The following is a 27,710-nucleotide window of genomic DNA, read 5'->3' as shown; positions in this document are numbered from 1 at the left end:
AGTGAAATCTCACTGTTTCTACGTGTCGTTATTTCGACTAGGGTTTTGGTTGGGTTTAGGCATAGTTTTACTGAGGTTAGGGTTTGGGTTAGGTTTAGGCATAGTTTTTAACAATCACCAGGTTAGCATTCACCAGTGTCAAAAAAAAAGAACGTTGAACACATGTTACGTCGAAATATCGACACTCTCCCCCCAAACACTGGGTCTGGAGTCAGAAGGCATTTGTAGGTCATGGATAAATTGTTATGGGTCTCTTTATTTTATTGTATTTTGTTTCCTACTATTTGTTTTTAATCATTTATTTCAAAACATTTTCTAAAAAACATCCACCCCAAAAAAGCAATATTTAAGTAATTTCATTCATAAATAAAAGCAAAATCTAAGAAATTCCATAAATTAGGAAACATTTTTAAAAAGTAGTGAAGAAGCTCACATCAGCTATTTTCACTAGTTTGGGTCATGGGCAAATGCCTAATTTCTCTTTTGGGTCTGAACCACACACACACGGACGCATGCACACACACACACACACACACACACACACACACACACACACAGGGCAACGTGACATAATTAGAACCACAATACCTCCAAGTAAACAGTTTTAATATTTTATTATGGTGTTTGTTATAATTGTATTAACAGTGATTCAAGTGACTGCAGGGTTCATAGTCTACCTCAGCCGTTGTGGTTTCATAAAACTAATGTAATATTTAACATACTGACCTCTGCTAGCCATCATATTATAACATGTCATTCTTTATAATGTCATAAAGAGATTGTTCCAACGTGATGATTCTATAATCTATATTAGGAAATAGTGTAAAAAGTACAATATAGTTAAGTGCAGGAGTAAAAGTATCATAATAATCTGATACATTTTATAGTAAAGTATCTCAATGTTTACTATAGAGACAATTACATTTCTATAAATCCCCATAATATTAATTACCATTATTGTTGGCACTATTACTGATCTGATTAATACATCATCATCATCATCTCTAACTACGTGGTTCCAGAGTTACACTGATCTTCCATGGTAACATCTTCAGAGGGACAGTAAGAAAAGTGCCAATGAATGGAAAGAGTGTTTCAGTGAAAGTGTGTGTGAAGGTGTGTATGTCTGTGTTAGTATCAGGATCAGAGAAGGACAGCTTTCCTTTGTTCCAGTCCAGCTGGACTCTGATCTTCTTGGGGTTCTGCTTCACTGAGAGATCAGTGGATGACCCTGGTGAGGAGACTGCTGTGTATTTACCTTCATACCACCATATGCTCCAGGGTTGACCCCCTCCATATCCCTTCCTCTGATAAGACTCTGCTAGCACACCCTGTTCCCAGTGTGTATTGTCTCCAACCTCAACATCCCAGCTGTGAGTCCCAGAGTTAAAGCCCTCAGAACCCAGGACACGGCGCCAGTTGTCAAACCTCTCTGGGTTGTCAGGAAGCTGCTGTTCATCTCCACGTCTCACACTGGTCAGATCATCAGACAGGATGAGGTTTGAATGGGCAGTGTTGGGGTCCAGAATGACAGGAGTGTAGGAGACAATGTCCTTCATCTTGTCCCAGACTCTGAAGGTCAGGTTCTTCAGGTGTTTGGTCTCGTCTATCAGTGCTCCTGAGAGCACTGATAGACGAAAAAGCCCTCAGAGCCCTCAGAACCCAGGACACGGCGCCAGTTGTCAAACCTCTCTGGGTTGTCAGGAAGCTGCTGTTCATCTCCACGTCTCACACTGGTCAGATCATCAGACAGGATGAGGTTTGAATGGGCAGTGTTGGGGTCCAGAATGACAGGAGTGTAGGAGACAATGTCCTTCATCTTGTCCCAGACTCTGAAGGTCAGGTTCTTCAGGTGTTTGGTCTCGTCTATCAGTGCTCCTGAGAGCGGCTGTGGGTCCTGCAGTGTGAACTGGACTCTTTCCACTGTGGTCTTGTAGTTCTGCAGGAATGAGATGTGTTCAGCTCTCAGATCCTCCTCTATGGCTCTGATTGTGTCTGAAAGGGTTGATATGTCTCTGTTCAGACCCTCAATCTTCTCCTTCACCATCTGAGTCTTCTGCTGCTCTTCCTCCCTCAGTGCAGTGATGCTGGCCTCCTCTTCCTCTTGTAGAAACTGATGCATCTTCTTAAAGTGTTCCTTCATCTGCATCTCTGTGTGCCGGGCCCGGACCTTAATGTGTTCTGCTGTTTGGTCACATTTTGTTTTAAGTTCATTAAAAACCTTCCGTTTATCTTGTAAAGGCTTCAGTGATTTCTGGACCTCCTCCTTGTGTTCCAGTGCAACTTCATCGATGGGTCTGAAACTGTGTTTGGTGTGTTTTTTAGAATCCAGACACACAAGACACGCTGGCTGTTGACATTCCAGACAGAACAGTTTGAGTTTCTCAGCATGCAGACCGCAGAGAACCTCAGACCCTGTTGAAGCTCTCTGATGTCTCTCCTGTATGAAGGCCTCACACAGGTTCTTCAGAGCCAGGTTTCTGGGTGGATCCACTGAATGTCTCTCCTTACAAACTGGACATTCTTTTATTACCTTCTCTCTCCACCATTCCTGCAGACAGGCTTTACAGAAGCTGTGGCTGCAGGACAGGAGAACAGGATCTTTAAAGATGTCACAACACACAGGACAGCAATAATCCTCTTCTGGGCGAGTTGCCTTGGATGCCATTTTGTCCCTGAATGAAGCAACAAACACTCCACACAATAAAGGAAATGAGCCAGTCAGTGGTGGTAAAACTCCCTCTGCTAGAATGTTCCCTGAAGTTTACTTTCACTTTGAATGGTGGTTCTTGTTAAAGTCCATTCAGCTGACAGAGTCAGCAGCAGGTTCCAGTGGTCTGGGTCAGTATTCCCTCCTGTAGCTGTGGAAAGTCTGTCTGTCCTCCTCACTGGAAGTTGTGCGTTTGATCTGAACGTGAATCTTCGCCTGTCTCTGTGTGTGTGTGTGTGGACAGAGAAGAGTGTGCTGTTGTAAGTTTCTGTTTCCTGACTCCTCTGCGTCAGAGAGGGGAGGAGCTTTGACACACCACAGAGCTGTTGCAACACTGTCACACACACACACACACACACACACACACACACACGCGTGTGCGCGCGCGCACACACACACACACACACACACACACACACACACACACACACACACACACACACACACACAATGGGGTCCGCAAAAATAGTGAAACTATAGCCTCTAAACTGTAGAGGGAAAAAAGCTAGACCAAGTACAGAGCCAACAGTGAGGCTTTACTGTATGAAATATTATTATTGAGTGAGAAAGGCATTGCATTGAGAGAGACAGGCGATAAGATTCACGTTGCACCCTTGAATTACTCTGTTAACTTTTAGAATCTTACATCATATCAAGCCACATAAATATGCACATCTTCCCACCTGAGATACAGTAGGCTATGTTAAGGAGAAATATCCGTTTCCATCAGAACTGACTGAAAATAACGTTACAACTACTTGAAACCCAACATCCCTATTCTGGGGGGAAAGTTCACCAAAAATAGCAGATCTACAAGCTCACAACGCGTCTAATTTATGGAATTCATTTGATATTTCATAAGCGGGTGAAGCGAGCACAAACCTCTAATTCAGAGTTCAAACGGGTAAGGACGGGTAAGGACTAGTACTAGTAAGACGCCTAAGGGTCTAAAGGGCGAGGTTGCACAAGTCAGAATTCGCACAGGACGGACAAAATGTGGACAAAATATTTTCCCAAATATGGATATGACTGACATCATAGATGTCTTATGTTATAGACCACATGAGACTCACACAATATGTCCATATATGGGCATTCCAAGCTATGGGCTTAATATTGTTGACATCAGGGATCTCCATATACAGTATGGGGATACCAGGGACAAGGGTGGAATGTGATGTCACAACAATGTGATGTGACAGGTCAGCTATTGACAGATGGTGCCAGAATAACAATCTCTCTCTAAATGTTAGTAAAACAAAAGAGATCATCGTTGACTTTAGGAAATCTGAAGTCAATCACAGTCCTGTAACCATAAATGGTTCACCTGTAGACATAGTGGACAGTTTCAAATTCCTGGGTGTTCACATAACAAACTCACTCACATGGTCTCAAAACAGCGAAGGTATCCTTAAGAAAGCGCAGCAGCGATTGTACTTTCTGCGGCGCCTCAGGAGATTTGGCCTAAGCACCAAGGCTCTTGTTAATTTCTATCGCTGTACCATAGAAAGTGTATTGACAGGATGCATAACAGTGTGGTTTGGTAACGTGACTGCTCAAGACAGTAAACAGTTACAGAGAATTGTGAAGAGAGCTGCCAAAATCATTGGCACAGAATTACCACAGCTACACACAATCTATAACACACGCTGTAAGAAAAAGACAGAGAACATCTTAAAGGACAGCTGTCATCCCGCCCATTCCCTGTTCTATCTCCTCCCTTCAAAAAAACGTTACCAGAGCATCAAATCTCACACCACCCGTTTCAGTAATAGTTTTTATGCTCAAGCAATCAGGTTGCTTAACGAAGAGATGGAAGCGAGACGTAGGTAGTCATGTGCAATATACGCAGTTTTTAAGCTGTACACTGTCACACTGTATGGTTGTTTTGTTGTTTTTTGGGTTGTCCTGGGTGACCTGTTGTTGTCGTATTGTTTTGTGTGCAATAAGGCTGAGAGTGCTCTTGGCACAAGCATTTCATTGTTTGTCTGTACTTGTATGGATACGCATTTGACTAATAAACCGAACCTGAACCTGAGGGCGGTACACTCTGACGTTACTGTGATTTTTGAAGCGGTGAAAGCCGCTTCCAATGAGTGGCTTTGTGTGTCCCACGCCCATATATGGTCATTTCAGTCCAGAATGAACAGGTTTTTTCAAAAACAAAATGTGTGTTTCATGTCCATATACAGTATTTTCTGGACTATAAGGCGCACCTGTCTATAAGGCGCACTGTCAATGAATGGTCTATTTTCAAACTGTTTTCATATATAAGGCGCACCTGACTATAAGGCGCACATAATAGACGCTACCGTTGCGTTATGCATCCAACAGATGGAGCTGTGCTAAAGGGAATGTCAATGTCAGTGAATGATCCATATATAAGGCGCACTGGACTATAAGGCGCACAGTAGTTTTTTGAGAAAATGAAAGGCTTTTAAGTGCGCCTTATAGTCCGGAAAATACGGTATGGTCATTTCAGTCCAGAATGAACAGGTTTTATCTGTCCCGTACGTCCAGAATGTCAGTCCAGAATGAATAGGCTTTTTCAAAAAGCAAAATGTGTGTCCCATGTCCATATATGGCCATTTCAGTCCAGAATGAACAGGTTTTATCTGTCCCGTACATCCAGAATATGTGTATAGTGTCCCTATCCCTGTCTGATGATTGGATACTTTGAGGATTTGTCAAGCTTCACATGATAATTCGGCCCTCCAGATAAAATCATTCATTCATTCAGAATATATATAAAGAATGTAGAATTCAGAATACCTGTATATAAAGAATGTATAGATCACAGAGTTCATAACTCTAGAACACATAGAATAAAAGTTCACCGCTTCACTTCGAAACGAGGTTTGATTTTTATTATAACATCTCATAATTCTGATGTCATGAAAACTGCAATTTGCAGGAGATTCTGACATTATAGGCTGTCTATCTATTGACCAGCGTTGCAAGCTGGTAAATACAAAACAGAATTCAAGAAGGGAACTTTCTATGAAACTCATGGATTACAAGCAGTGGTGTAAAGTAACTAGATTTACTGTACAATTTTGTATAACCTTTGAGTACTTTTTCCACCACTGATTACAAGTGTGCAAATGGAGATCATGATGTGCTTGGACCTGAATTAAGTCTGGTGGCCGTGGATTCCTTGCGTCAGTGCAACCACTTTCCCACAATTGCACCTTTTCTAGTAGGGGTGGGTGATATGGTGATAAATATTGTTGAGACAAAATGTCTCCACAGTCCACAATATGCCTTTTCAGAGATATCGTATGTATTGTGATACAATGGAGGGAGCCTGGTTGAAATTAATACAGACATTCATTGCAGAATTCAATTTTAACCTGCATTTTGGTCTAGATTAGTAGTTCTCCAACTTTAAAATGTCAAGGTCCTTAACCTTAACTCTGACAGTATACAAATTAAACCAAATGGACCCGTTCATTTCTATACTGTCAAAGTACATACTTGTACCGGTATATGGGTCAATTTAGACCTCCCAAAAGGAACCCAGAGAGTCCCTCCCTGGACCCCACTTTGAGGACCACTGGTCTAAATGGTCTGTTACTCCTTTTTTTTTGTTTTTGGTTACCTTGTAGGCAGTGGTGTGATATGGATTTTAGAAGTGTGGGTCCTCTAAATTCATGACGTCATGCGCGCACGCTGTTTTTATTGTTAAGTGTGTGTTTAGTGTGTGCATATGAGGCACGCGTGCTTGCAGCAAAATAAGTGTGAGCTCGCCGAGCCCACGCGAGCCCATGGCATCTCACCCCTGCTTGTAGGTGGATGTACTGTTAAAGGACAACTTTGTTTTTTTACAACAAGGGTTCAAATTTTAGATTGTAATTAGAGCAAAGAAAATATGAGTCTTAAAATGTTTTCATTTACTGCTTTCTAACGTTTTAGCAATTTTAATGTCATTGATTTCATTGGTTGGGGGCATGCGTGAAAGTGGCTAAATATGTATTTTTCGATAAGCCCATTCCCAAGATGCACCGCAATCTTGGGAATGATCAAAAAGCGCGAGGCGTTGTGAGCTTGTAGATCGGCTATTTTCGGCAAAGAGGTTTGGTGTAGAGGAGAAAAAAAGAGCACACTAAGTACAGAGTGAAAGGTCAAGTTTATTAAGTATTGATGGTTCAAGTGGTTACATATCTGATAACACAAATTTACATGAATCCAAAATACGCTGGTGATTGTGCTGTCAAACGATGAAACTATATGGAATCTGGGGGTCCCTGCTTCATCGCTCTCTCGGCTAAGGGGTCCTTGGCCTGAAAACGTCAAAGACCCCTGGCATAGAGACAGTGTAGTGCCTCAGTAAACTAGGAGCACTTGGCAAATCAACCTAGCATCAGTCTAGCTCTAAACAATGTATTATTAAAAAAGAAAGCGGTGCTATTTAGTCGAGTTCAACTTAAGAGAGACTTTGCCACACAAAATGAATGAATTCTATATTTAACGATGAATAGAGATGATGAAGACATGAATGCAGTAGTATTTAATTATGTTATTTATTATGCACTTATATTTGATATGATATTTTTGAACACTTTGGCGCAGGCAACATTGCAAGAGAACTAAACTCATGAATTAACATTTTTCTAGAAAGGTTTCATAAACCAGTAAGACTCCCTAATCGGGAGATAAGCGACCGTCAGGTCACATGTATACACAAATAGGCCAAAATGTGTTTTGCAAGATTGCATGTGTATCGTAATACAGCTTGGAAATATATTGTGATATTGTATTTTTCCATATCGCCCACCCCTACTTTCTGGTTTAATTTAGTGTCCCTTGAAGCTTGGCCGGGACGTACGTACAAACAGACGTGGGACAAACAGACAATGTAGGAGCGGTTTGCACCGTTCATAAACATTTGAAATTGAACTATAGGATGCTATAGGTAAATAATGAACCTATCGTCTGAATAACATGCTATCTAAATGTCATTTTAACCTATTTGCATAAGTCAAGGCTTGGTCTAAGGTGGAGTCTGAAGAGGTGAGTGGTCAGATTACAGTGGTTCACCATCCCTTACAGTCTATGTCACTGGTTCCCCAACACAGTGAAATCTCGCAACATATTTCTAGTACGTGTCATTATTTCGACTAAGGGTTAGGTTTAGGTTTAGGCATAGTTTTACTGAGGTTAGGGTTTGGGTTAGGTTTAGGCATAGTGGCTAACAATCACTAGGAACAAATGGAACGCCGAACAAATGTTATGTCGAAACACTGGGTCGGGATTTGTAGGTCGAGGACAAATTGTTATGGGTCTTTTTATTTTATTTTATTCCCTACTATTTGTTTTTAATTATTTATTTCAAAACATGTTCCAAAAAACATTCCCCCCCAAAAAGCAATATTTAATTGATTTCATTCATAAATAAAAGCAAAATCTAAGAAATTCCATACATTAGGAAAAGTATGTTTAAGAAGTAGTGAAAATAGCTGATCTACAAGCTCACTGTGAGCTTGTAGATCAGCTATTTTCACTAGTTTGGGCCTGGTCAAATGCCTAATTTCTCTTTTGGGTCTGAACCACACACACACACACACACACACACACACACACACGCACACACACACACACACACACACACACACACACACACACACACACACACACGTGAGCAACATGACAGAAATTAGAACCACAATACCTCCAAGTAAACAGTTTTAATATTTTATTATGGTGTTATCATTTTATTAACAGTGATTCAAGTGACTGCAGGGTTCATAGTCTACCTCAGCCGTTCTGGTTTCATAAAACTAATGTAATATTTAACATACTGACCTCTGCTAGCCATCATAGTATAACATGTCATTCTTTATAATGTCATAAAGAGATTGTTCCAACGTGATGATTCTATATTAGGATATAGTGTAAATAGTACAGTACAGTTAAGTGCAAGAGTAAAAGTATTATAATAGTCTGATACATTTTATAGTAAAGCATCTCAATGTTTAATACTGAGATAATTACATTTCTATAATTCCCCTAATATTAATTACCATTTATTGTTGACACTAGTACTATTACTAATAGGATTAATACAACATCATCATCATCATCATGTCTAACTACGTGGTTCCAGAGTTACACTGATCTTCCATGGTAACATCTTCAGAGGGACAGTTTGATTAGTGGCAAAGTATGGAAGGAGTGTTTCAGTGAAAGTGTGTGTGAAGGTGTGTATGTGTGTGTTAGTATCAGGATCAGGATCAGAGAAGGACAGCTTTCCTTTGTTCCAGTCCAGCTGGACTCTGATCTTCTTGGGGTTCTGCTGCACTGAGAGAACAGTGACTGACCCTGGTGAGGAGGATGCTTTGTATTTACCTTTATGTAAACCTATGCTCCAGCGTTGACCCCCTCCTTCTCCCTTCCTCTGATAAGACTCTGCTAACACACCCAGTCCCCAGTGTGTACTGTCTCCAACCTCAACATCCCAGCTGTGAGTCCCAGAGTTAAAGCCCTCAGAACCCAGGACACAGGGCCAGATGTCAAACCTTTCTGGGTTGTCAGGAAGCTGCTTTCTCTCTCCACGTCTCACACTGGTCAGATCACCAGACAGGATGAGGTCTGGATGGGCAGTGTTGGGGTCCAGAATGACAGGAGTGTAGGAGACAATGTCCTTCATCTTGTCCCAGACTCTGAAGGTCAGGTTCTTCAGGTGTTTGGTCTCGTCTATCAGTGCTCCTGAGACCGGCTGTGGGTCCTGCAGTGTGAACTGGACTCTTTCCACTGTGGTCTTGTAGTTCTGCAGGAATGAGATGTGTTCAGCTCTCAGATCCTCCTCTATGGCTCTGATTGTGTCTGAAAGGGTTGATATGTCTCTGTTCAGACCCTCAATCTTCTCCTTCACCATCTGAGTCTTCTGCTGCTCTTCCTCCCTCAGTGCAGTGATCCTGGCCTCCTCTTCCTCTTGTAGAAACAGATGCATCTTCTTAAAGTGTTCCTTCATCTGCATCTCTGTGTGCCGGGCCCGGACCTTAATGTGTTCTGCTGTTTGGTCACAGTTTGTTTTAACTTTATTAAACACCTTCAGTTTCTTCTGTAAAGGCTTCAGTGATTTCTGGACTTCCTCCTTGTGATCCAGTGCAGCTTCATCGATGGGTCTGATTCTGTGGTTGATGTGTTTTTTAGAATCCCGACACACAAGACACACGGCCAGTTGACATTCCAGACAGAACAGTTTGAGTTTCTCAGCATGCAGACTGCAGAGAACCTCAGACCCTGTTGAAGCTCTCTGATGTCTCTCCTGTATGAAGGCCTCACACAGGTTCTTCAGTGCCAGGTTTCTGGGTGGATCCACTGAATGTCTCTCCTTACAAACTGGACATTCTTTTATTACCTTCTCTCTCCACCATTCCTGCAGACAGGATTTACAGAAGCTGTGGCTGCAGGACAGAACAACAGGATCTTTAAAGATGTCACAACACACAGGACAGCAATAATCCTCTTCTGGGCGAGATGCCTTGGAAGCCATTTTGTCCCTGAATGAAGCAACAAACACTCGGCTCAATAAAGGAAATGAGCCAGTCAGTGGTGGTAACACCCCCTTTCCCTTACTATGTTCCCTTTGTGAAAGTTTCCTTTCACTTTAATCGTGGTTCTTGTTAAAGTCCATTCATCTGACAGAGTCAGCAGCAGGTTCCAGTGGTCTGGGTCAGTATTCCCTCCTGTAGCTGTGGAAAGACTGTCTGTCCTCCTCACTGCAGGATGTGTTTGATCTGATCGTGAATCTTATCCCTGTCTCTGTGTGTGTATCTGTTTGTGTGGACAGAGAAGAGTGTGCTGTAAGTTTCTGTTTCCTGACTCCTCTGAGTCAGAGAGGGGAGGAGCTTTGACACACCACAGAGCTGTTGCAACTCTCTCTCTCTCTCTCTCTCTCTCTCTCTCTCTCTCTTTCTCTCTCTCACACACACACACACACACACACACACACACACACACACACACACACACACACACACACACACACACACACACACTCAGGGGTCCGCAAAAATAGTGAAACTAACCTCTAACTGTAGAGGGGGAAAAAGCTAGTAAGTACAGAGCCAACAATAGTATGAAAAATGCACATTATTATTATTATTAAAGCTGCAATATTTAACTTTCCTCTGCTGTCCTGGATTTGAACCTGGTTTCTTGCATTCAGCATTTTACCATTGAACCATGAGCTCAATGGTAAGCTGGCCTGCTTGATCAGGGGATAAATTGAATCTTGACCATCAGGTCAAACTGTGTGTCAGATCCTGTGTCTAGGTGAGACATGACCTTTGACACCATCTAAATGTCTCAATAGAAGAGCAGGGAGACACAATACAACCTCCCCTATTGTTATATTGTATTAACATACTCTACCATACAGATTATTATATTGTATTAACATACTCTACCATACAGATTATTATATTGTATTAACATACTCTACCATGCAGATTGTTATATTGTATTAACATACTCTACCATACAGATTGTTATATTGTATTAACATACTCTACCATACAGATTATTATATTGTATTAACATACTCTACCATACAGATTATTATATTGTATTAACATACTCTACCATGCAGATTGTTATATTGTATTAACATACTCTACCATACAGATTGTTATATTGTATTAACATACTCTACCATACAGATTGTTATATTGTATTAACATACTCTACCATACAGATTGTTATATTGTATTAACATACTCTACCATACAGATTGTTATATTGTATTAACATACTCTACCATACAGATTGTTATATTGTATTAACATACTCTATATTGTTATATTGTGTTAACATACTCTACCATACAGATTGTTATATTGTATTAACATAGGCCTACTCTACCATACAGATTATTATATTGTATTAACATACTCTACCATACAGATTATTATATTGTATTAACATACTCTACCATGCAGATTGTTATATTGTATTAACATACTCTACCATACAGATTGTTATATTGTATTAACATACTCTACCATACAGATTGTTATATTGTATTAACATACTCTACCATACAGATTGTTATATTGTATTAACATACTCTACCATACAGATTGTTATATTGTATTAACATACTCTATATTGTTATATTGTATTACCATACTCTACCATACAGATTGTTATATTGTATTAACATAGGCCTACTCTACCATACAGATTGGACTAAATAAGTAGATCTGCTAGTTTTGGCTAAAGTTATCAGAATATGGACGCTATAGGGGTTCAAGTGGTTCATATAAAAACTGAGAAAAAAAGTTTCTATCACACAAAGATTTGGAGGACCCCCTGTAGTAACTCTTGAGGACCCCCTAGGGGTCCCGGACCCCCTGTTGAAGACCCCTGGTATCCTGGAACAGTGGGCGTCTGGGAACTCGGGGCACCGTTTGTTTTCAGAACACTTGCCAGCTCCAGAACCAAAAGGAATCCGAATGAAGACTGGTTCACACCGAACGACCTTAGCCCCGAGTTATCCTGTCGCCGATCTGGTGTGAAATCGGGCTTCGTCCCCCCCCCAGAGGTTTCGCTCGCTGTCTCTGAACGGCTCAAAGGTGCGAGGCGGGTATGATTCCAGCCAGATTATCTCCAGATATCTGACGAGTTTAATATCCCGAGTTGTCGCTGACTGGAAAAGATGCAGTATGAACCAGGGCATTCACAAATAGTGATTTTTAGTATTAGAATTATTCGACCTCAAAGTATTCGAATAGTCGAATATTCGACAGGACTGGCCAAAGTAAGCAAGAGGCGAACATTGTGCGTTGCGAGGCGTTGTGAGCATGTAGATCGGCTATTTTCACAATATTTATCTGTGGAACAGAGTCACATTAAATGTAATACCTACAATTCCAAGTGCTTGTCAGGGTGGGGGTCCCCAGTTCAAATATGTTTATTTTGGGGGCAGGGGCGTAGCACCAAATTCTGGGCCCCTAGGACAGAAATCTGTATGGGCCCCCGGGGGGCCCGGCCAGAGAGGGGCCGGCCAAAGTGTTGCCGGCCAACCGGGAACACTTTGTTACTGTTTGAATGACAGGTCTCAAAATGATACGTAGACCCTGATTGCCTCAGCACATGTATTCCTGCATAATAGGGGAGACAGACACATTCACACTCACACAGAGGGGGGTAGTCAATCTAAGGTTTGACCAAAATAAATTGCAATAGTAATGGTTCAAGGTTTTTTATGATCCTTAGGGTCATCCAAATAACATATTAAAAGTTGTGAATTATATATTTAGTGGATTAAGGTAAATTTAAGGGGTTCATGTTTGGGTCCATTCACTTACTATACAGGAAAAAAAAGACCCCCCAAAAATCTTCTTTAAGTAGCATGTGAGGGGTCTAACTAGGGGTTTTTCATGGTCCTGAATCCATTGCAATTATTCATTTTGCACAAAAAAACATTTGTCGGCTTAAAAACGGACACCACAAAACGGAGCTGACCCCAGAAAAGTGATGACTCATCACTATACCATAGTTCTATGGGTCCATTTTTAGCCCAAGGAATGTTTTTTTGTGCAAAACAAATGCTTGCAATGTATTCAGAATCATGAAAAACCCCTAGTTAGACCCCACGCATGGTACTTAAAAAAGATTTTTTGGGGACTTTTTTTCCTGTATAGTAAGTGAATGGACCCAAACTTGAACACCCTGAATTTACCTTGATCCACTAAATATATAATTCACAACTTTTAATATGTTATTTGGATGACCCTAAGGATCATAAAAAACCTTGAACCATTACTATTGCAATTTCTTTTGGGTCAGGCCCTTTTTTAGCTTAGATTGACTGGCCTGTTCTATCCATCCTGTCATTCAATGTTATATGAGATACTTCAATGGTTTCCTGTGTAAATAACTGCAGCAATGTAGGACTTTCCTAGGATCTCCTTTTAGTTGAACTGTACCGTCATGAAACTGTACCTTTTTCTATACAAACTTCTAATAAAGTCTTCAATCAATCAATCAATTGACATAGGAATGTACTTTTTGCTGTCTACTGAAGCACCAGGAGAACAAGGGAGAAACTGGTCACTCATACCTTAGGGAAGACTACCATCTAGTGGCCAAAAACAGTACTCAAAACGTGGAAGCAGGATAAACCATTTTTGGGCTGTAGGGGTGTGCACAATATAGAGACTCAATACAACAGTCGCTCATTGGTTTTATTTCGGCGGCGGAAATGTTAAGTTTAGACACAAATGATAATGATAATAGTTATTATTATAATTGGGGGGGGGGGGAAAGTTTTACTCCAGACTTTTCGAGGGCCCTGGCACCTTGGGCCCCCCTACCTCAGTCTAACTTTCCTAGGCCCTTCAGCGCCACTGTTTGGGGGTCACGGCCTAAAAAGGTTTGAGAAGCCCTGGTATAGAGCATTAACAAATTCATCCACCAGGGGCATTGATAACTCCTTCTTATGACTTCCTATATAGATGCCTTAATGGTCCACGTCACATTGATATAAACCAGTATGCGCACGCTGGTCGGCACCAAATGAACCCCACCGTTCATAGGATGCAATGGATGGCACTCGTGTTTAAAAATGCATTCCATCAAACTTTCAGATGCCGTTTTTCTCCCAGTGTGGAGGAAGAATGCTTAGGATTTTTACTGTAAATTCTCACTCTTGAAATATATAATATATAAATATATAAAGTTTCTGTTGATTGTGAACAATAATAGCGATTCAAAACAGTTGTCCTTCAAACCCCACCTCTATTCACCGTCATCAGAACAGAGGGAGCGCTCCTCATGATCACCCACCCGATCCACTGGATCACCAGAGCGTCTACTGCTCACCCAGCTGCAGTCCATGAAGCCTAATTATGCTCGCGCGCAGAGCCGCAGACCTCCAAGCTCAGAGGGGTTGCATTGGTGACGCGATGTGAGTTTGTATATCAGCTACTCTTGACGAGGAACACCGTTGCGCAATGAAGTATATATGTCTCGATAAGGGCGCACCCATGGGAGCACCTCACTAGCACACAAGAGGAGGTTGAATAACCAGTGCTCCCCAAAACAACAGGTTTGGGGATCTGTTGGGAATTGATTACATGATACAGTCAGCTGTGCATTCAGTCTCAATGTTTGTAAACAAATAATTGGCCTATATATAGATTTTTTAAAGAGAAAACGATAAAAAAAGCGAATATTCGACTTCGGTGAACAACGTCGAATAATGACTTTGATATTTGAATATTCGGTGAATGAACCGGACTGAACGACCAGCACTGAGGGCTACTGCAGCTAGGGATGGGAAGATAATCATTATTATCGTTTATTGTGATAAAAAACGATAATCGTATTGTGGACATTTGAATTTATTTGTGTAATTATCCTCCGCCCATGCACTAGGATCAATTCACCTTTTATTTGCCAAGCTGCATATCTGGTACCACTTAAACCCTCTAATTCAGACCTGGGCATTGTGCGGCCCGGGGGCCGTACGCAACCCTTTGGTTCACTCTGACCAGCCCTTGTAGGATTAATGGCAAATTACAAAATGAACACATTTTCTAATTTTACCTCATGCATGGACTAAAGCTGCATTTCTTTTATTTGTATTCATTTTTATTCACGTACATATAGACGCAGTGCGTATATCAGCACGTGTGTGTGATCATTGGATGTTGTCTCAATAACAAGCAGGTGGTCAGACTGGTCACACGTCAAGACGACCTGCCTTATCTTACCTTACCCCTCAAAAATGAAAGTGGCTAAAAAAAGAAAAGTCGGTGCCGAATGCCGGGTTTTCAACAAGAATTGGACTGCTAATTATTTAATGAAGTCGGAGGTAAAGCTGTGTGTTTAATTTGCAGGGTGCACATCTTGTGGGGAGCACTGCCTTTAGGCCCCGGCTCTCCATAATATTTTCTGTTGTTCATGTGGCCCCATGGAAAAGAAATATGCAGTATGAACTGGGTTGAAGGACCAGTACTGAACAAAGCAGTCAACATAGCAATGCTTACTGTAAAAATATAGAGCCTCAACCTTTCAACTAAAAGTATTGTGTTTTAACCAAGTAACATCACTTAAGCACAATCGTTTGATTTGATTGTGATGACACCAATTAACTTGCCCTATTTCTTCTAGATATTAATAAATGGATGGATGGATGGATGGATGGATGGATAGATCTCTCACATGGCCCTCTTGTGCCACCATGAGGCCGATTCTTGCAAAACACATTTTTTTTACACTGCTCCTACAGATTTTGCAAAGCGGTACACAGTATCTCTAAAGTCATGTCATCAACACGGATCTGTCCCATTTCCCATATTCCCTCCTGCTTGGCTACCATTGCCTTATAAAGTGTGTGTATGCGACCTGACGGTCGCTTATCTCCCGATTAGGGAGTCTTAAGCCCTTTGCACACAGGCGCGTTTAACCGCACGGATAAAACGGACAATATCATTTTTTGAAAAGAAAACAATGATTCTCTATGACCTCATGCACACCAGCTCCGAATTAGCCGTGCGATGAGTGGCTGCCGCCGTGCGTTTTTTTCTCGATCGAACCCAGTTCGATTCGTGCGTCTTGCCGCATGCGGTAAAAAACTCATCACTCCTTTTATGACTCCTTTTTGGATCCGCAGCGCCGATACCGCACAGCCTTGCACACCAAATCCAATGCGTTTTATTCATGCCGCAAACGAAAAAAACGCAACTGTCCTGTGTGCAAAGGGCTTTAGGCCGCAATCACATATATGCGTGCAACATTTTCTCCGTCTCGTTTTGAGAATGAGGGTAGGCGGGGAGTCCAATTAATTTTCTATGTAAGTCACGTGTTTCATGTCGTTGCCGTGTCTCTTGCTCAACCGAAGGCTGTCTTTTGGCCAAGAGATTTGCAAGAGACAAAAAAAAAACATGTGACCTCCATTGAGAATGAATTGGACCTCCCCCTCCTCTCCCCTCATTCTCAAACGATACGGACACGATAGCTGTCGCAAATGTCTGGACGGCGCTGTACTGTTAACAATTTTGCTGCCATTTTAAACATAGCTGTAGTAAGCAGCTGCCAAATTGTCCTTACCTTTTAACGTGTGCACGCGCACGCATCGTGCACAATCTGTGCGGAACTCATCTAGTAGACGTGTAGACTCGGTGACAGCTTTCGAATAAAAAAAACCCCCATTGAAATAGACATATACGTTGCCACTTGCCACGCTGTATCCCTGCTTATCCGCCAGTGTTTACATGAAAAAACATTGAAAAAAGCCAGATGTGCGCTATGGTACAACGGGCATCGCAGAGAGGTACAGCGGGAAATCCCCGGTTTCGATGGGGATCGCAGAGTATGAGTTAACATAGTGTTTGTGTTTCTCCCCCCCCTCCCACACACTCACAGTCCATCATGGCGGCGCTGGCGTTCGGCTACAGCAACTACCTGCTGCTCCACTGGCAGCTGCTCATCCTGGTGCTGGTGGGCTTCATGGGCTCCCTGTCCTTCTTCCTGGCGGAGTGGACGGTGGAGGCAGCGAGGAGGGACTGGGACTACCACAGCATCTGACCTGGTGGAGGCTGCGAGGAGGGACTGGGACTACCACAGCATCTGACCTGGTGGAGGCAGCAAGGAGGGACTGGGACTACCACAGCATCTGACCTGGTGGAGGCAGCAAGGAGGGACTGGGACTACCACAGCATCTGACCTGGTGGAGGCAGCAAGGAGGGACTGGGACTACCACAGCATCTGACCTGGTGGAGGCCGCGAGGAGGGACTGGGACTACCACAGCATCTGACCTGGTGGAGGCCGCGAGGAGGGACTCGGACTACCACAGCATCTGACCTGGTGGAGGCAGCAAGGAGGGACTGGGACTACCACAGCATCTGACCTGGTGGAGGCAGCAAGGAGGGACTGGGACTACCACAGCATCTGACCTGGTGGAGGCCGCCAGGAGGGGTGTCGCACCAAATTCACCCTTTGTCAAGTCCCACCCGTTGTCCCACCCCTCTTCACACACATTGGTTGCTGTGTCTTGGTGGGACACTCGGTGGGACACTCCATCCACTAATTCAGTTGCTTCGTATTGTTATTCTGTGTGTTCAATTCAATTCTAATTTCAAACTTGGTTTCAGTAAAATGGAGCTGCTCAGTGTCCGTATATTGAGTCATCAAGTTTTTTAAATGTTTTTTATTTCTCCAAAAATTATGTTTTAGCAAATTCAACATAAAAAAGGTGGAACCAGGGTGGGTCAAGGCATAAAGAGCCTGCTGGTTGGTCAGTCAGGGACCAACCAGAAGGCTAACAAAGGGTGAATTCTGGGCCCGGGTACAAGGATTCACTGCCGGGCCCCCCATGAATGTTCTTCATAGCGGGAGGGGGTTCAACCCATTTAGACTGGGAACGCGTGACTTTGTGCTTTAACTACTGAAAAATAGCAGATAATACAAGCTTGCAGTGTGGCACCGAGTGCCGCACTGCAAGCTTGCAGATCTGCTATTTTTGAAAACTTGTGCAAGTCTGTGCAAAGTTTTGTTTTTTTTCTTTCTTTTTTTTCATTTTTTTTTTTGTTGAAAAAACTATGTTTCTATGTTAGGTGTGCTCAAACATTTTCATGTGAAGGAGACCCAAAATGATATCTATTTGGATAAAAAAAAGAAGATTTGGACCCGTGAAGATCTCTACTCTGAACCCCCAGCTGCTCCCGGTGAGCAGGTTGGTGCCTTGCATGGTTTCCTCCACCATTGGTGTATGAATGTGTGTGTAAATGGGTGAATGTAATGCACAATTTGTTAAAGGCGCTATATAAATGCACCATTTACCATTTATGATCGATTCATAGATTCATCGCGATACGAACATGGACGATTATGAATCGAATCACAAATGTAATTATTTTTTTATACCAATACATTTTGTGTATGTTGAAAAGAAAGCTGCTTAATGTACATTTGTTTATATTATCAATGAAATATAAAGATGGAATGGAATCGAGATGCATCAGTAATCGATTTATAATCGAACTGTAGCCCTCTGAATCGGAATCGAATTGAATCGTCGGTACCTGGCGATTTCCAACCCTAGTGGCCAGTGATTCTCAAGCCATTTCCTTTTTTATATTTTTTTATTTCAAGGATATGCATTCTTAGGCCGGGTTTGCAAATTTAAGGCACATGCCTTGTGCTTTACTTAGGGCGGCGGTCAGCAACCCGTGGCTCTAGAGTCGCATGCAGCTCTTTAGCACCACCCCAGTGGCTCCCTGGAGCTTTTTCAAAAATGTATTAAGGGAAAAAGATAGGGGGAAAAAAATATTTTTTGTTTTAAGGTTAGGAGGACAAACATGACACACACATTCTTATCGCTTTCCAATGCTGTAAAAATGTGTAGTAAATACATATTACATGTAATGCTCATTATGTATTTGTAGCCTACTTAGTCATTTTGATAGTAGGCTAATATAGCTAATATAGACGTTTAATATATTGTTACTGTCGGGCAGAAACCTTGTATCTCCAAGTTTCAAATTTGTATGTTTTTTTCCCCCGCAAAGTAAAGCCCTGCTTCATCATACAACACTGACGCACAAAAGTAGTGAAAACAGCAGATCTACAAGCACACAACGCCTCGCGGTGCGAGGCGTTGTGTGCTTGAAGATTGGCTGTTTTCACCAGTTTAGTTCATTTTGTAAATGATAAATACAAGGTTTCCACCGACAACGACGATAAGGCTTTTATAGTTTTTTTGCGGCTCCAGACAGATTTTTTTTTTAGTTTCTTTGGTCCAATATGGCTCTTTCAACATTTTGGGTTGCCGACCCCTGACTTAGGGGAAGGCGGGGTGGTAAAGCACCGTCCAATTCATTCCCTATGGCAGCGGTTCCCAAACTTTTTTGTCTCAGGGCAACTTTTTTTTTTAATCCGAGGCACCCCTACATTATAATTTTCACTCCCAGCACTTTATATTTATAGCATATCGTTGTTGTCGGGTGGAAACCTTGTATGTCCAAAACTGTTCGTTTTGTATTTATCATCTATACAATGTACTAAACTAGTGAAAACAGCAGATCTACGGCGTTGTGTGCTAGATCCGCTGTTTTCACTAGTTTTGTGCGACGGTCTTGTATGATGAAGCAGGGCTTTACTTTACCAAAAGACGTACACATTTGAAACTTGGAGATACGAGGTTTCTGCCCGACAGTGAGGATATTTTAGTGATCATGTTGCGGGGAAAACGTTGAGATAACAGCCATTTTGGTTAGAACTGACTGAAAATAACTTAGTTTGTACTTCAAGTTTAAAATGATACTAAATATTTTTTCAAGTGTCCAAATAAATTCCAAATGATCTCGCGGCACCCCTGGACTGCCGTCACGGCACCCCAGGGTGCCCCGTCACCCACTTTGAAAACCCCTGCCCTATGGAAGTCACATAAGGCAAGCTTGCTCTAAGCTTTGCATAAGGCTGTCCTTAAAGGGCAACATTGTTTTTTTACAACAAGGGTTCATATTTTAGATTGTAATTAGGGAAGGGAAAAATGAGTGTTAAAATGTTTTCATTTGCTTTGTTCTATTGTTTTATCGCGTTTACCGTGCAAAAATGTGGGGCATGCGTACGCATGGGGCCCCGATGGGGGCATGCGTACAAGTGGCTAAATGTGTCTTTTTAGACACAATAAGCCAGCAGTTTCTTTATTGCTATTTACAGTAACACTTCTAGCCCCCATAATTCACATCCAACCATGAAAGGTTGCGCTGTATCTTGGGAATGGGCTTATTCTGTGTAAAATGACATATTTCATACTTCATACTTCAGCCACTTGTACGCATGCCCCCAATCACTGAAATAAGAGTCTCTAAAACAACAGAAAGAAGTAAATGAAATAATTTTAACACATCTTTTATATTCTTTAATTGCAATCTAAAATATGAACCCTTGTAAAAAAACAAAGTTGTCCTTTAAGCCACAGAGCAAGCTTGCCTTGTGTAGAGTAGCTTCGTAGGGACGCTACTTAAGTTGGAGTAATTTCGGGACACAATGACAGTCCTACTCGTTAAATTGTATGTATTTTATTTCTATTTTATTTTGTTTCTGTTATTTATGCAGTTGGTGAATCACACTCTGTGTAGCTAATCTATTGTGGGAATACGTAGCATTTAGAATGGCTGGTTTTAGATCGTGTTTGCGACTGGCTCACACGCAATCTACAGTATCACTAGGATATCAAGGAAATTAATTACCTGTGTACAATTTTTATACTTGAATGAAAAAAATCACGAATTACATTATGCTTGCTTGTTTTTATTGTGTGCAGCGTAGTGTGTCTACCCTGTTAGCGACATATCTATGTTATGTTATGTTTTATTTATTTGACATGGACATCACAATCACATTGGACGAACCAGATGCATTGATATAAGTGATTTTAGCACGAGTGCTAATTCTCTTCACCTGTCCACAGGAGGCTTTTCTATTTTACAATAATCAAATCTAACACCCAGTCAAGTACAGTAAACATTAATACTAGTCTAAAACCCAATCAAGTACAAAAACAATAATACTAGTCTAAAACCCAGTCAAGTACAAAAAAAAAAATCAAACCTCGGTTTGAAGTGTGAATTTGTTATTCTATGTGTTCTAGAGCTATGAAATCTGTGTTCTAGATCTATACATTCTGTGTTCTAGATCTATACTTTCTATGTTCTTTAGTTCTATATTTTTACGAATTCTGAATGAATGAATGATTTTGTCTGGAGGGCCAAATTGTCATGTGAAGTTTCACCAATCCTCAATTCTGCATGCACGGGACATGTACGGGACAGACAAAATTGACCAATCAGATGGCCCACATGTACGGGACAGACAAAGCCACACCTTGGAAGCCGAAGCGGCTTTCACCGCTTCACTTCAACAATTATAATATGCGATTACTAATAAGAACTAACAATCCACAAACTAACCCATCAGTCTGTAGGACATACAAAATCATAAGTAGCCATAATCAATTCACACAACAGGTAAGGAACAGACACTATTCATGTGAGCACAGTTTATTTGATTTCAACCATAACTTGAGTCCTCTGTAAAAGACATTAGGCTACCATCTATCTCTAGTTTTAAGACTGTAGGCAAAGATCTTTCAATGGGATTTCCATATTTCCCTGGAACGTTCAGAGGATTGAATGTTTGACCAGCAGGTGGCACCATGGAGCTTGTTCACACATGTATCAATTGCATAGAGCAGGGGTCTTCAACAGGGGGTCCGGGACCCCTAGGGGGTCCTCAGAGTTACTACTGGGGGTCCTTAAAAGCTTTGTGTGATAGAAACTTTTTTTCCTCCTATTTTATATTAACCACTTGAACCCTAACGTCCATATTCTGAGAACTTTAGCCAAAAATAGCAGATCTACAAGCAGATCTACAAGCTCACAATGCCTCGAAGACCCCTGGCATAGAGACAGTGTAGTGCCTCAGTAAACTAGGAGTACATGGCAAACCAACCTAGCATTAGTCTAGCTCTAAACAATGTATTATTAAAAAAGAAAAATCACACCCAGGGTGAATTGAGTGGTGCTATTTAGTTGAGATCAACTTAAGAGAGACTGATGCTAGTTTAGGCTATTGGTTTACCTGTGATCCTAGCATCAGTTTAAACGTAATATAAAAAATAAAGAAAAGCAAATTAAGTTAGCAGTGCTATTTAGTTAAGTTCAACTTTGCCACACAAAATGAATGAATTTTATATTTAACGATGAATACAGATGAAGACATGAATGCAGTATTATTTAATTATGAATACACTTATATTTGATATGATATTTTTGAACACTTTGGCGCAGGCAACATTGCAAGAGAACTAAACTCATGAATTAACATTTTTCTAGAAAGGTTTCATAAACCAGTAAGACTCCCTAATCGGGAGATAAGCGACCATCAGGTCACATGTATACACAAATAGGCCAAAATGTGTTTTGCAAGATTGCATGTGTATCGTAATACAGCTTGGAAATATATTGTGATATTGTATTTTTCCATATCGCCCACCCCTACTTTTAGTTTAATTTAGTGTCCTGTGAAGCTTGGCCGGGACGTACGTACAAACAGACGTGGGACAAACAGACAATGTAGGAGCGGTTTGCACCGTTCATAAACATTTGAAATTGAACTATAGGATGCTATAGGTAAATAATGAACCTATCGTCTGAATAACATGCTATCTAAATGTCATTTTAACCTATTTGCATAAGTCAAGGCTTGGTCTAAGGTGGAGTCTGAAGAGGTGAGTGGTCAGATTACAGTGGTTCACCATCCCTTACAGTCTATGTCACTGGTTCCCCAACACAGTGAAATCTCGCAACATATTTCTAGTACGTATCATTATTTCGACTAAGGGTTAGGTTTAGGTTTAGGCATAGTTTTACTGAGGTTAGGGTTGGGGTTAGGTTTAGGCATAGTGGCTAACAATCACTAGGAACAAATGGAACGTCGAACAAATGTTATGTCGAAACACTGGGACGGGATTTGTAGGTCGAGGACAAATTGTTATGGGTCTTTTTATTTTATTTTATTTCCTACTATTTGTTTTTTAATTATGCATTTCAAAACATTTTCCAAAAAACATGATCTACAAGCTCACTGAGCTTGTAGATCAGCTATTTTCACTAGTTTGGGCCTGGTCAAATCAAATGCCTAATTTCTCTTTTGGGTCTGAACCACACACACACACACACACACACACACACACACACACACACACACACACACACACACACACACACACACACACACACACACACACACACACACACACACACACACACACACACACACACACACACACAAACACACACACGTGAGCAACATAACAGAAATTAGAACCACAATACCTCCAAGTAAACAGTTTTAATATTTTATTATGGTGTTATAATTTTATTAACAGTGATTCAAGTGACTGCAGGGTTCATAGTCTACCTCAGCCGTTCTGGTTTCATGAAACTAATGTAATATTTAACATGCTGACCTCTGCTAGTCATCATATTATAACATGTCATTCTTTATAATGTCATAAAGAGATTGTTCCAACGTGATGATTCTATATTAGGATAGTGTAAATAGTACAGTACAGTTAAGTGCAAGAGTAAAAGTATTATAATAGTCTGATACATTTTATAGTAAAGCATCTCGATGTTTAATACTGAGATAATTACATTTCTATAATTCCCCTAATATTAATTACCATTTATTGTTGACACTAGTACTATTACTAATAGGATTAATACATCATCATCATCATCATCATCATCATGTCTAACTACGTGGTTCCAGAGTTACACTGATCTTCCATGGTAACATCTTCAGAGGGACAGTACGACTAGGGCAAATGAATGGAAAGAGTGTGTCAGTGAAAGTGTGTGTGAAGGTGTGTATGTGTGTGTTAGTATCAGGATCAGAGAAGGACAGCTTTCCTTTGTTCCAGTCCAACTGGACTCTGATCTTCTTGGGGTTCTGCTGCACTGAGAGAACAGTGACTGACCCTGGTGAGGAGACTGCTGTGTATTTACCTTCATATAACCATATGCACCAGCGTTGACCCCCTCCCTTTCCCTTCCTCTGATGAGACTCTGCTAACACACCTAGTACCCAGTGTGTATTGTCTCCAACCTCAACATCCCAGCTGTGAGTCCCAGAGTTAAAGCCCTCAGAACCCAGGACACGGAGCCAGCGGTCAAACCTCTCTGGGTTGTCAGGAAGCTGCTGTTTCTCTCCCCATCTCACACTGGTCAGATCATCAGACAGGATGAGTTCTGGATGGGCAGTGTTGGGGTCCAGAATGACAGGAGTGTAGGAGACAATGTCCTTCATCTTGTCCCAGACTCTGAAGGTCAGGTTCTTCAGGTGTTTGGTCTCGTCTATCAGTGCTCCTGAGACCGGCTGTGGGTCCTGCAGTGTGAACTGGACTCTTTCCACTGTGGTCTTGTAGTTCTGCAGGAATGAGATGTGTTCAGCTCTCAGCTCCTCCTCTATGGCTCTGATTGTGTCTGAAAGGGTTGATATGTCTCTGTTCAGACCCTCAATCTTCTCCTTCACCATCTGAGTCTTCTGCTGCTCTTCCTCCCTCAGTGCAGTGATCCTTGTCTTCTCTTCCTTCTTTAGAAACTGATGCATCTTCTTAAACTGTTCCTTCATCTGCATCTCTGTGTGCCGGGCCCGGACCTTAATGTGTTCTGCTGTTTGGTCACAGTTTGTTTTAACTTTATTAAAGACCTCCAGTTTATCTTGTAAAGGCTTCAGAGATTTCTGGACTTCCTCCTTGTGATCCAGTGCAGCTTCATCGATGGGTCTGAAACTGTGGTTGATGTGTTTTTTAGAATCTCGACACACAAGACACACGGCCAGTTGACATTCCCGACAGAACAGTTTGAGTTTCTCAGCATGCAGACTGCAGAGAACCTCAGACCCTGTTGAAGCTCTCTGGTGTCTCTCCTGTAAGGCCTCACACAGGTTCTTCAGAGCCAGGTTTCTGCGTGGATCCACAGACTGTTCCTCCCTACAAACTGGACATGCTTTTATTTCCTTATCTTTCCACCAATTCTCTATACAGACTTTACAGAAGCTGTGGCTACAGGACAGGATAACAGGATCTTTAAAGATGTCACAGCACACAACACAGGAATAATCCTCTTCTGGGCGAAATGCCCTGGATGCCATTTTGTCCCTGAATGAAGCAACAAACACTCCACACAATAAAGGAAATGAGTCAGTCAGTGGTAACACTCCTTTCTCCTAGAATGTTCCCTTTGTGAAAGTTTCCTTTCACTTTAATCGTGGTTCTTGTTAAAGTCCATTCATCTGACAGAGTCAGCAGCAGGTTCCAGTGGTCTGGGTCAGTATTCCCTCCTGTAGCTGTGGAAAGACTGTCTGTCCTCCTCACTGGAAGGTTCGTTTGATCTGAATGTGAATCTTTGCCTGTCTCTGTGTGTGTATCTGTATGTGTCGACAGAGAGGAGTGTGCTCAGTGCTGTAAGTTTCTGTTTCCTGACTCCTCTGAGTCAGAGAGGGGAGGAGCTTTGACACAGCACAGAGCTGTTGCAACACTCTCTCTCTCTCTCTCTCTCTCTCTCTCTCTCTCTCTCTCTCTCTCTCTCTCTCTCTCTCTCGCACACACGCACGCACGCACGCGCACACACACACACACACACACACACACACACACACACACACACACACACACACACACACACACACACACACACACACATACACACACACACACACACACACACACACACATACACACACACACACACACACACACACACACACACACACACACACACACACACACACACACACACACCATCAGGGGTCCGCAAAAATAGTGAAACTAGCCTCTAAACTGTAGAGGGAAAAAAGCTAGACCAAGTACAGAGCCAACAGTGAGGCTGAAGGATGAAATATTATTATTATTGAGTGAGAAATTAAGGCATTGCATTGAGAGAGACAGGCGATAAGATTCACGTTGCACCCTTGAATTACTCTGTTAACTTTTAGAATCTTACATCATATCAAGCCACATAAATACAGTATGCACATCTTCCCACCTGAGATACAGTAGGCTATGTTAAGGAGAAATATCAGTTTCCATCAGAACTGACTGAAAATAACGTTACAACTACTTGAAACCCAGCATCCCTATTCTGGGGGGAAAGTTCACCAAAAAATAGCAGATCTACAAGCTCACAACGCGTCACAACGTTTTCACCTGTACATATTTTGTTTTCCGATTGTATTGTATTGTGTACACTTCTGCTTTGGCAATGTAAACGTATGTTTACTCATGCCAATATAAAGCCCTTTGCGTGTGTGCGTGCATGCGTGCGTGCGTGTGTCTGGGTGGGTGGCATGGCAAGAGAGAGAGCTAGATCTCACACCTTTCAACAAAAAGAACATAAAATAGGCCTAAGGCCCTGGCGGTTTGCATATCAAATAGCCAAGGAACTACATACAGGCCTATTTTAATGGCTGTGGCTGCATATCTGCGGGTCTTTGAAAAAGGGTGAAAATTCTGGATCAGGAGACATGGTCATTTGGTTAAATAACAGGAGACTTCTTCCAAAAACAGGAGGGTTGGCAGGTGTGTGTGTGTGTGTGTGTGTGTGTGTGTGTGTGTGTGTGTGTGTGTGTGTGTTTTGATTGATTTATTGATTGATTGATTGATTGATTGATTGATTGATTGATTGATTGATTGAAGACTTTATTAGAAGTTTGCATAGGAAAAGGTACAGTTTCATGACGACACAGTTCACTGGTACAAGGTCTACTAAAAGGAGATCCATGAAAAGACAGCTTATTTCCACAGGAAACCATTTAAGTATCTCATATAACATTGAATGACAGACGAATAGAACACAGTAGGCCTACTATGCAGTAGATATGTAAATAAAATAAAATGAGAGAACAAAAAAAAGAAAACAGTGTGTGTGTGTGTGTGTGTGTGTGTGTGTGTGTGTGTGTGTGTGTGTGTGTGTGTGTGTGTGTGTGTGTGTGCGTGTGCCGTGTGGTCAGTAGATGTCCTCATAGTGACACAGTTCCATGTTCTCGTCACTGACCGACATTCAGACCAATAGGAAGACGCGGACACATTGATTGACGGCGACTTCGTCCACTCACAATGCAAAGCACAGGCCGGGGGCGGGTTCCTTCTGAGGAGCGCTCGTTCATATGACCCGGTCCTTCCGGTTGCCGCAGATACAAAATGATATATCACCTCAAAGTGATGTTCTGCACTGTACCAATAACTATGTTTTGTTGTTACAACGTTTTTCAAAATAAATAAAAAGCCAATTATTTTTGGTGACATACAAGCAGAAGTGATGCATAATGAATAACAAATAACATATGAACAGTTACTAGACCAAACATTTATTAGCCTTTCAATGGTTCCCAAACTTTTATCTCAAGACCGAAAAGAGAAATGAGTTTGCCCGGAACCCAAACTAGTGAAAATAATTAAGCTCACAACTTTTGTGC

The 27,710-nt window shown here is 41.7% G+C and overlaps 2 protein-coding genes across 2 annotated transcripts; both read right to left on the bottom strand.

The window, feature by feature from the left end:
* Positions 1 to 1,004: 1,004 nt before the first annotated feature.
* On the bottom strand, positions 1,005 to 10,208 carry LOC308283121 (uncharacterized protein; the record flags this gene model as incomplete). Its single annotated transcript, XM_080723502.1, has 4 exons — positions 1,005 to 1,627; positions 1,888 to 2,675; positions 8,516 to 8,520; positions 8,826 to 10,208. 4 exons carry the CDS (start codon positions 10,206 to 10,208, stop codon positions 1,005 to 1,007), a joined length of 2,799 nt encoding a protein of 932 aa, XP_080579628.1.
* A 13,553-nt stretch (positions 10,209 to 23,761) lies between these two features.
* On the bottom strand, positions 23,762 to 25,388 carry LOC308283417 (nuclear factor 7, brain-like; the record flags this gene model as incomplete). Its single annotated transcript, XM_080723848.1, has 1 exon — positions 23,762 to 25,388. The coding sequence occupies one exon, from the start codon at positions 25,386 to 25,388 to the stop codon at positions 23,988 to 23,990; it is 1,401 nt and encodes a 466-aa protein (XP_080579974.1). The 3' UTR covers positions 23,762 to 23,987.
* Positions 25,389 to 27,710: the final 2,322 nt, after the last annotated feature.

The sequence above is a fragment of the Nannobrachium achirus genome (assembly GCF_963921795.1).
Source record: "Nannobrachium achirus genome assembly, chromosome: 4".
Taxonomy (NCBI): Eukaryota; Metazoa; Chordata; class Actinopteri; order Myctophiformes; family Myctophidae; genus Nannobrachium; species Nannobrachium achirus.
This window is presented reverse-complemented; position numbering and strand designations above follow the sequence as displayed.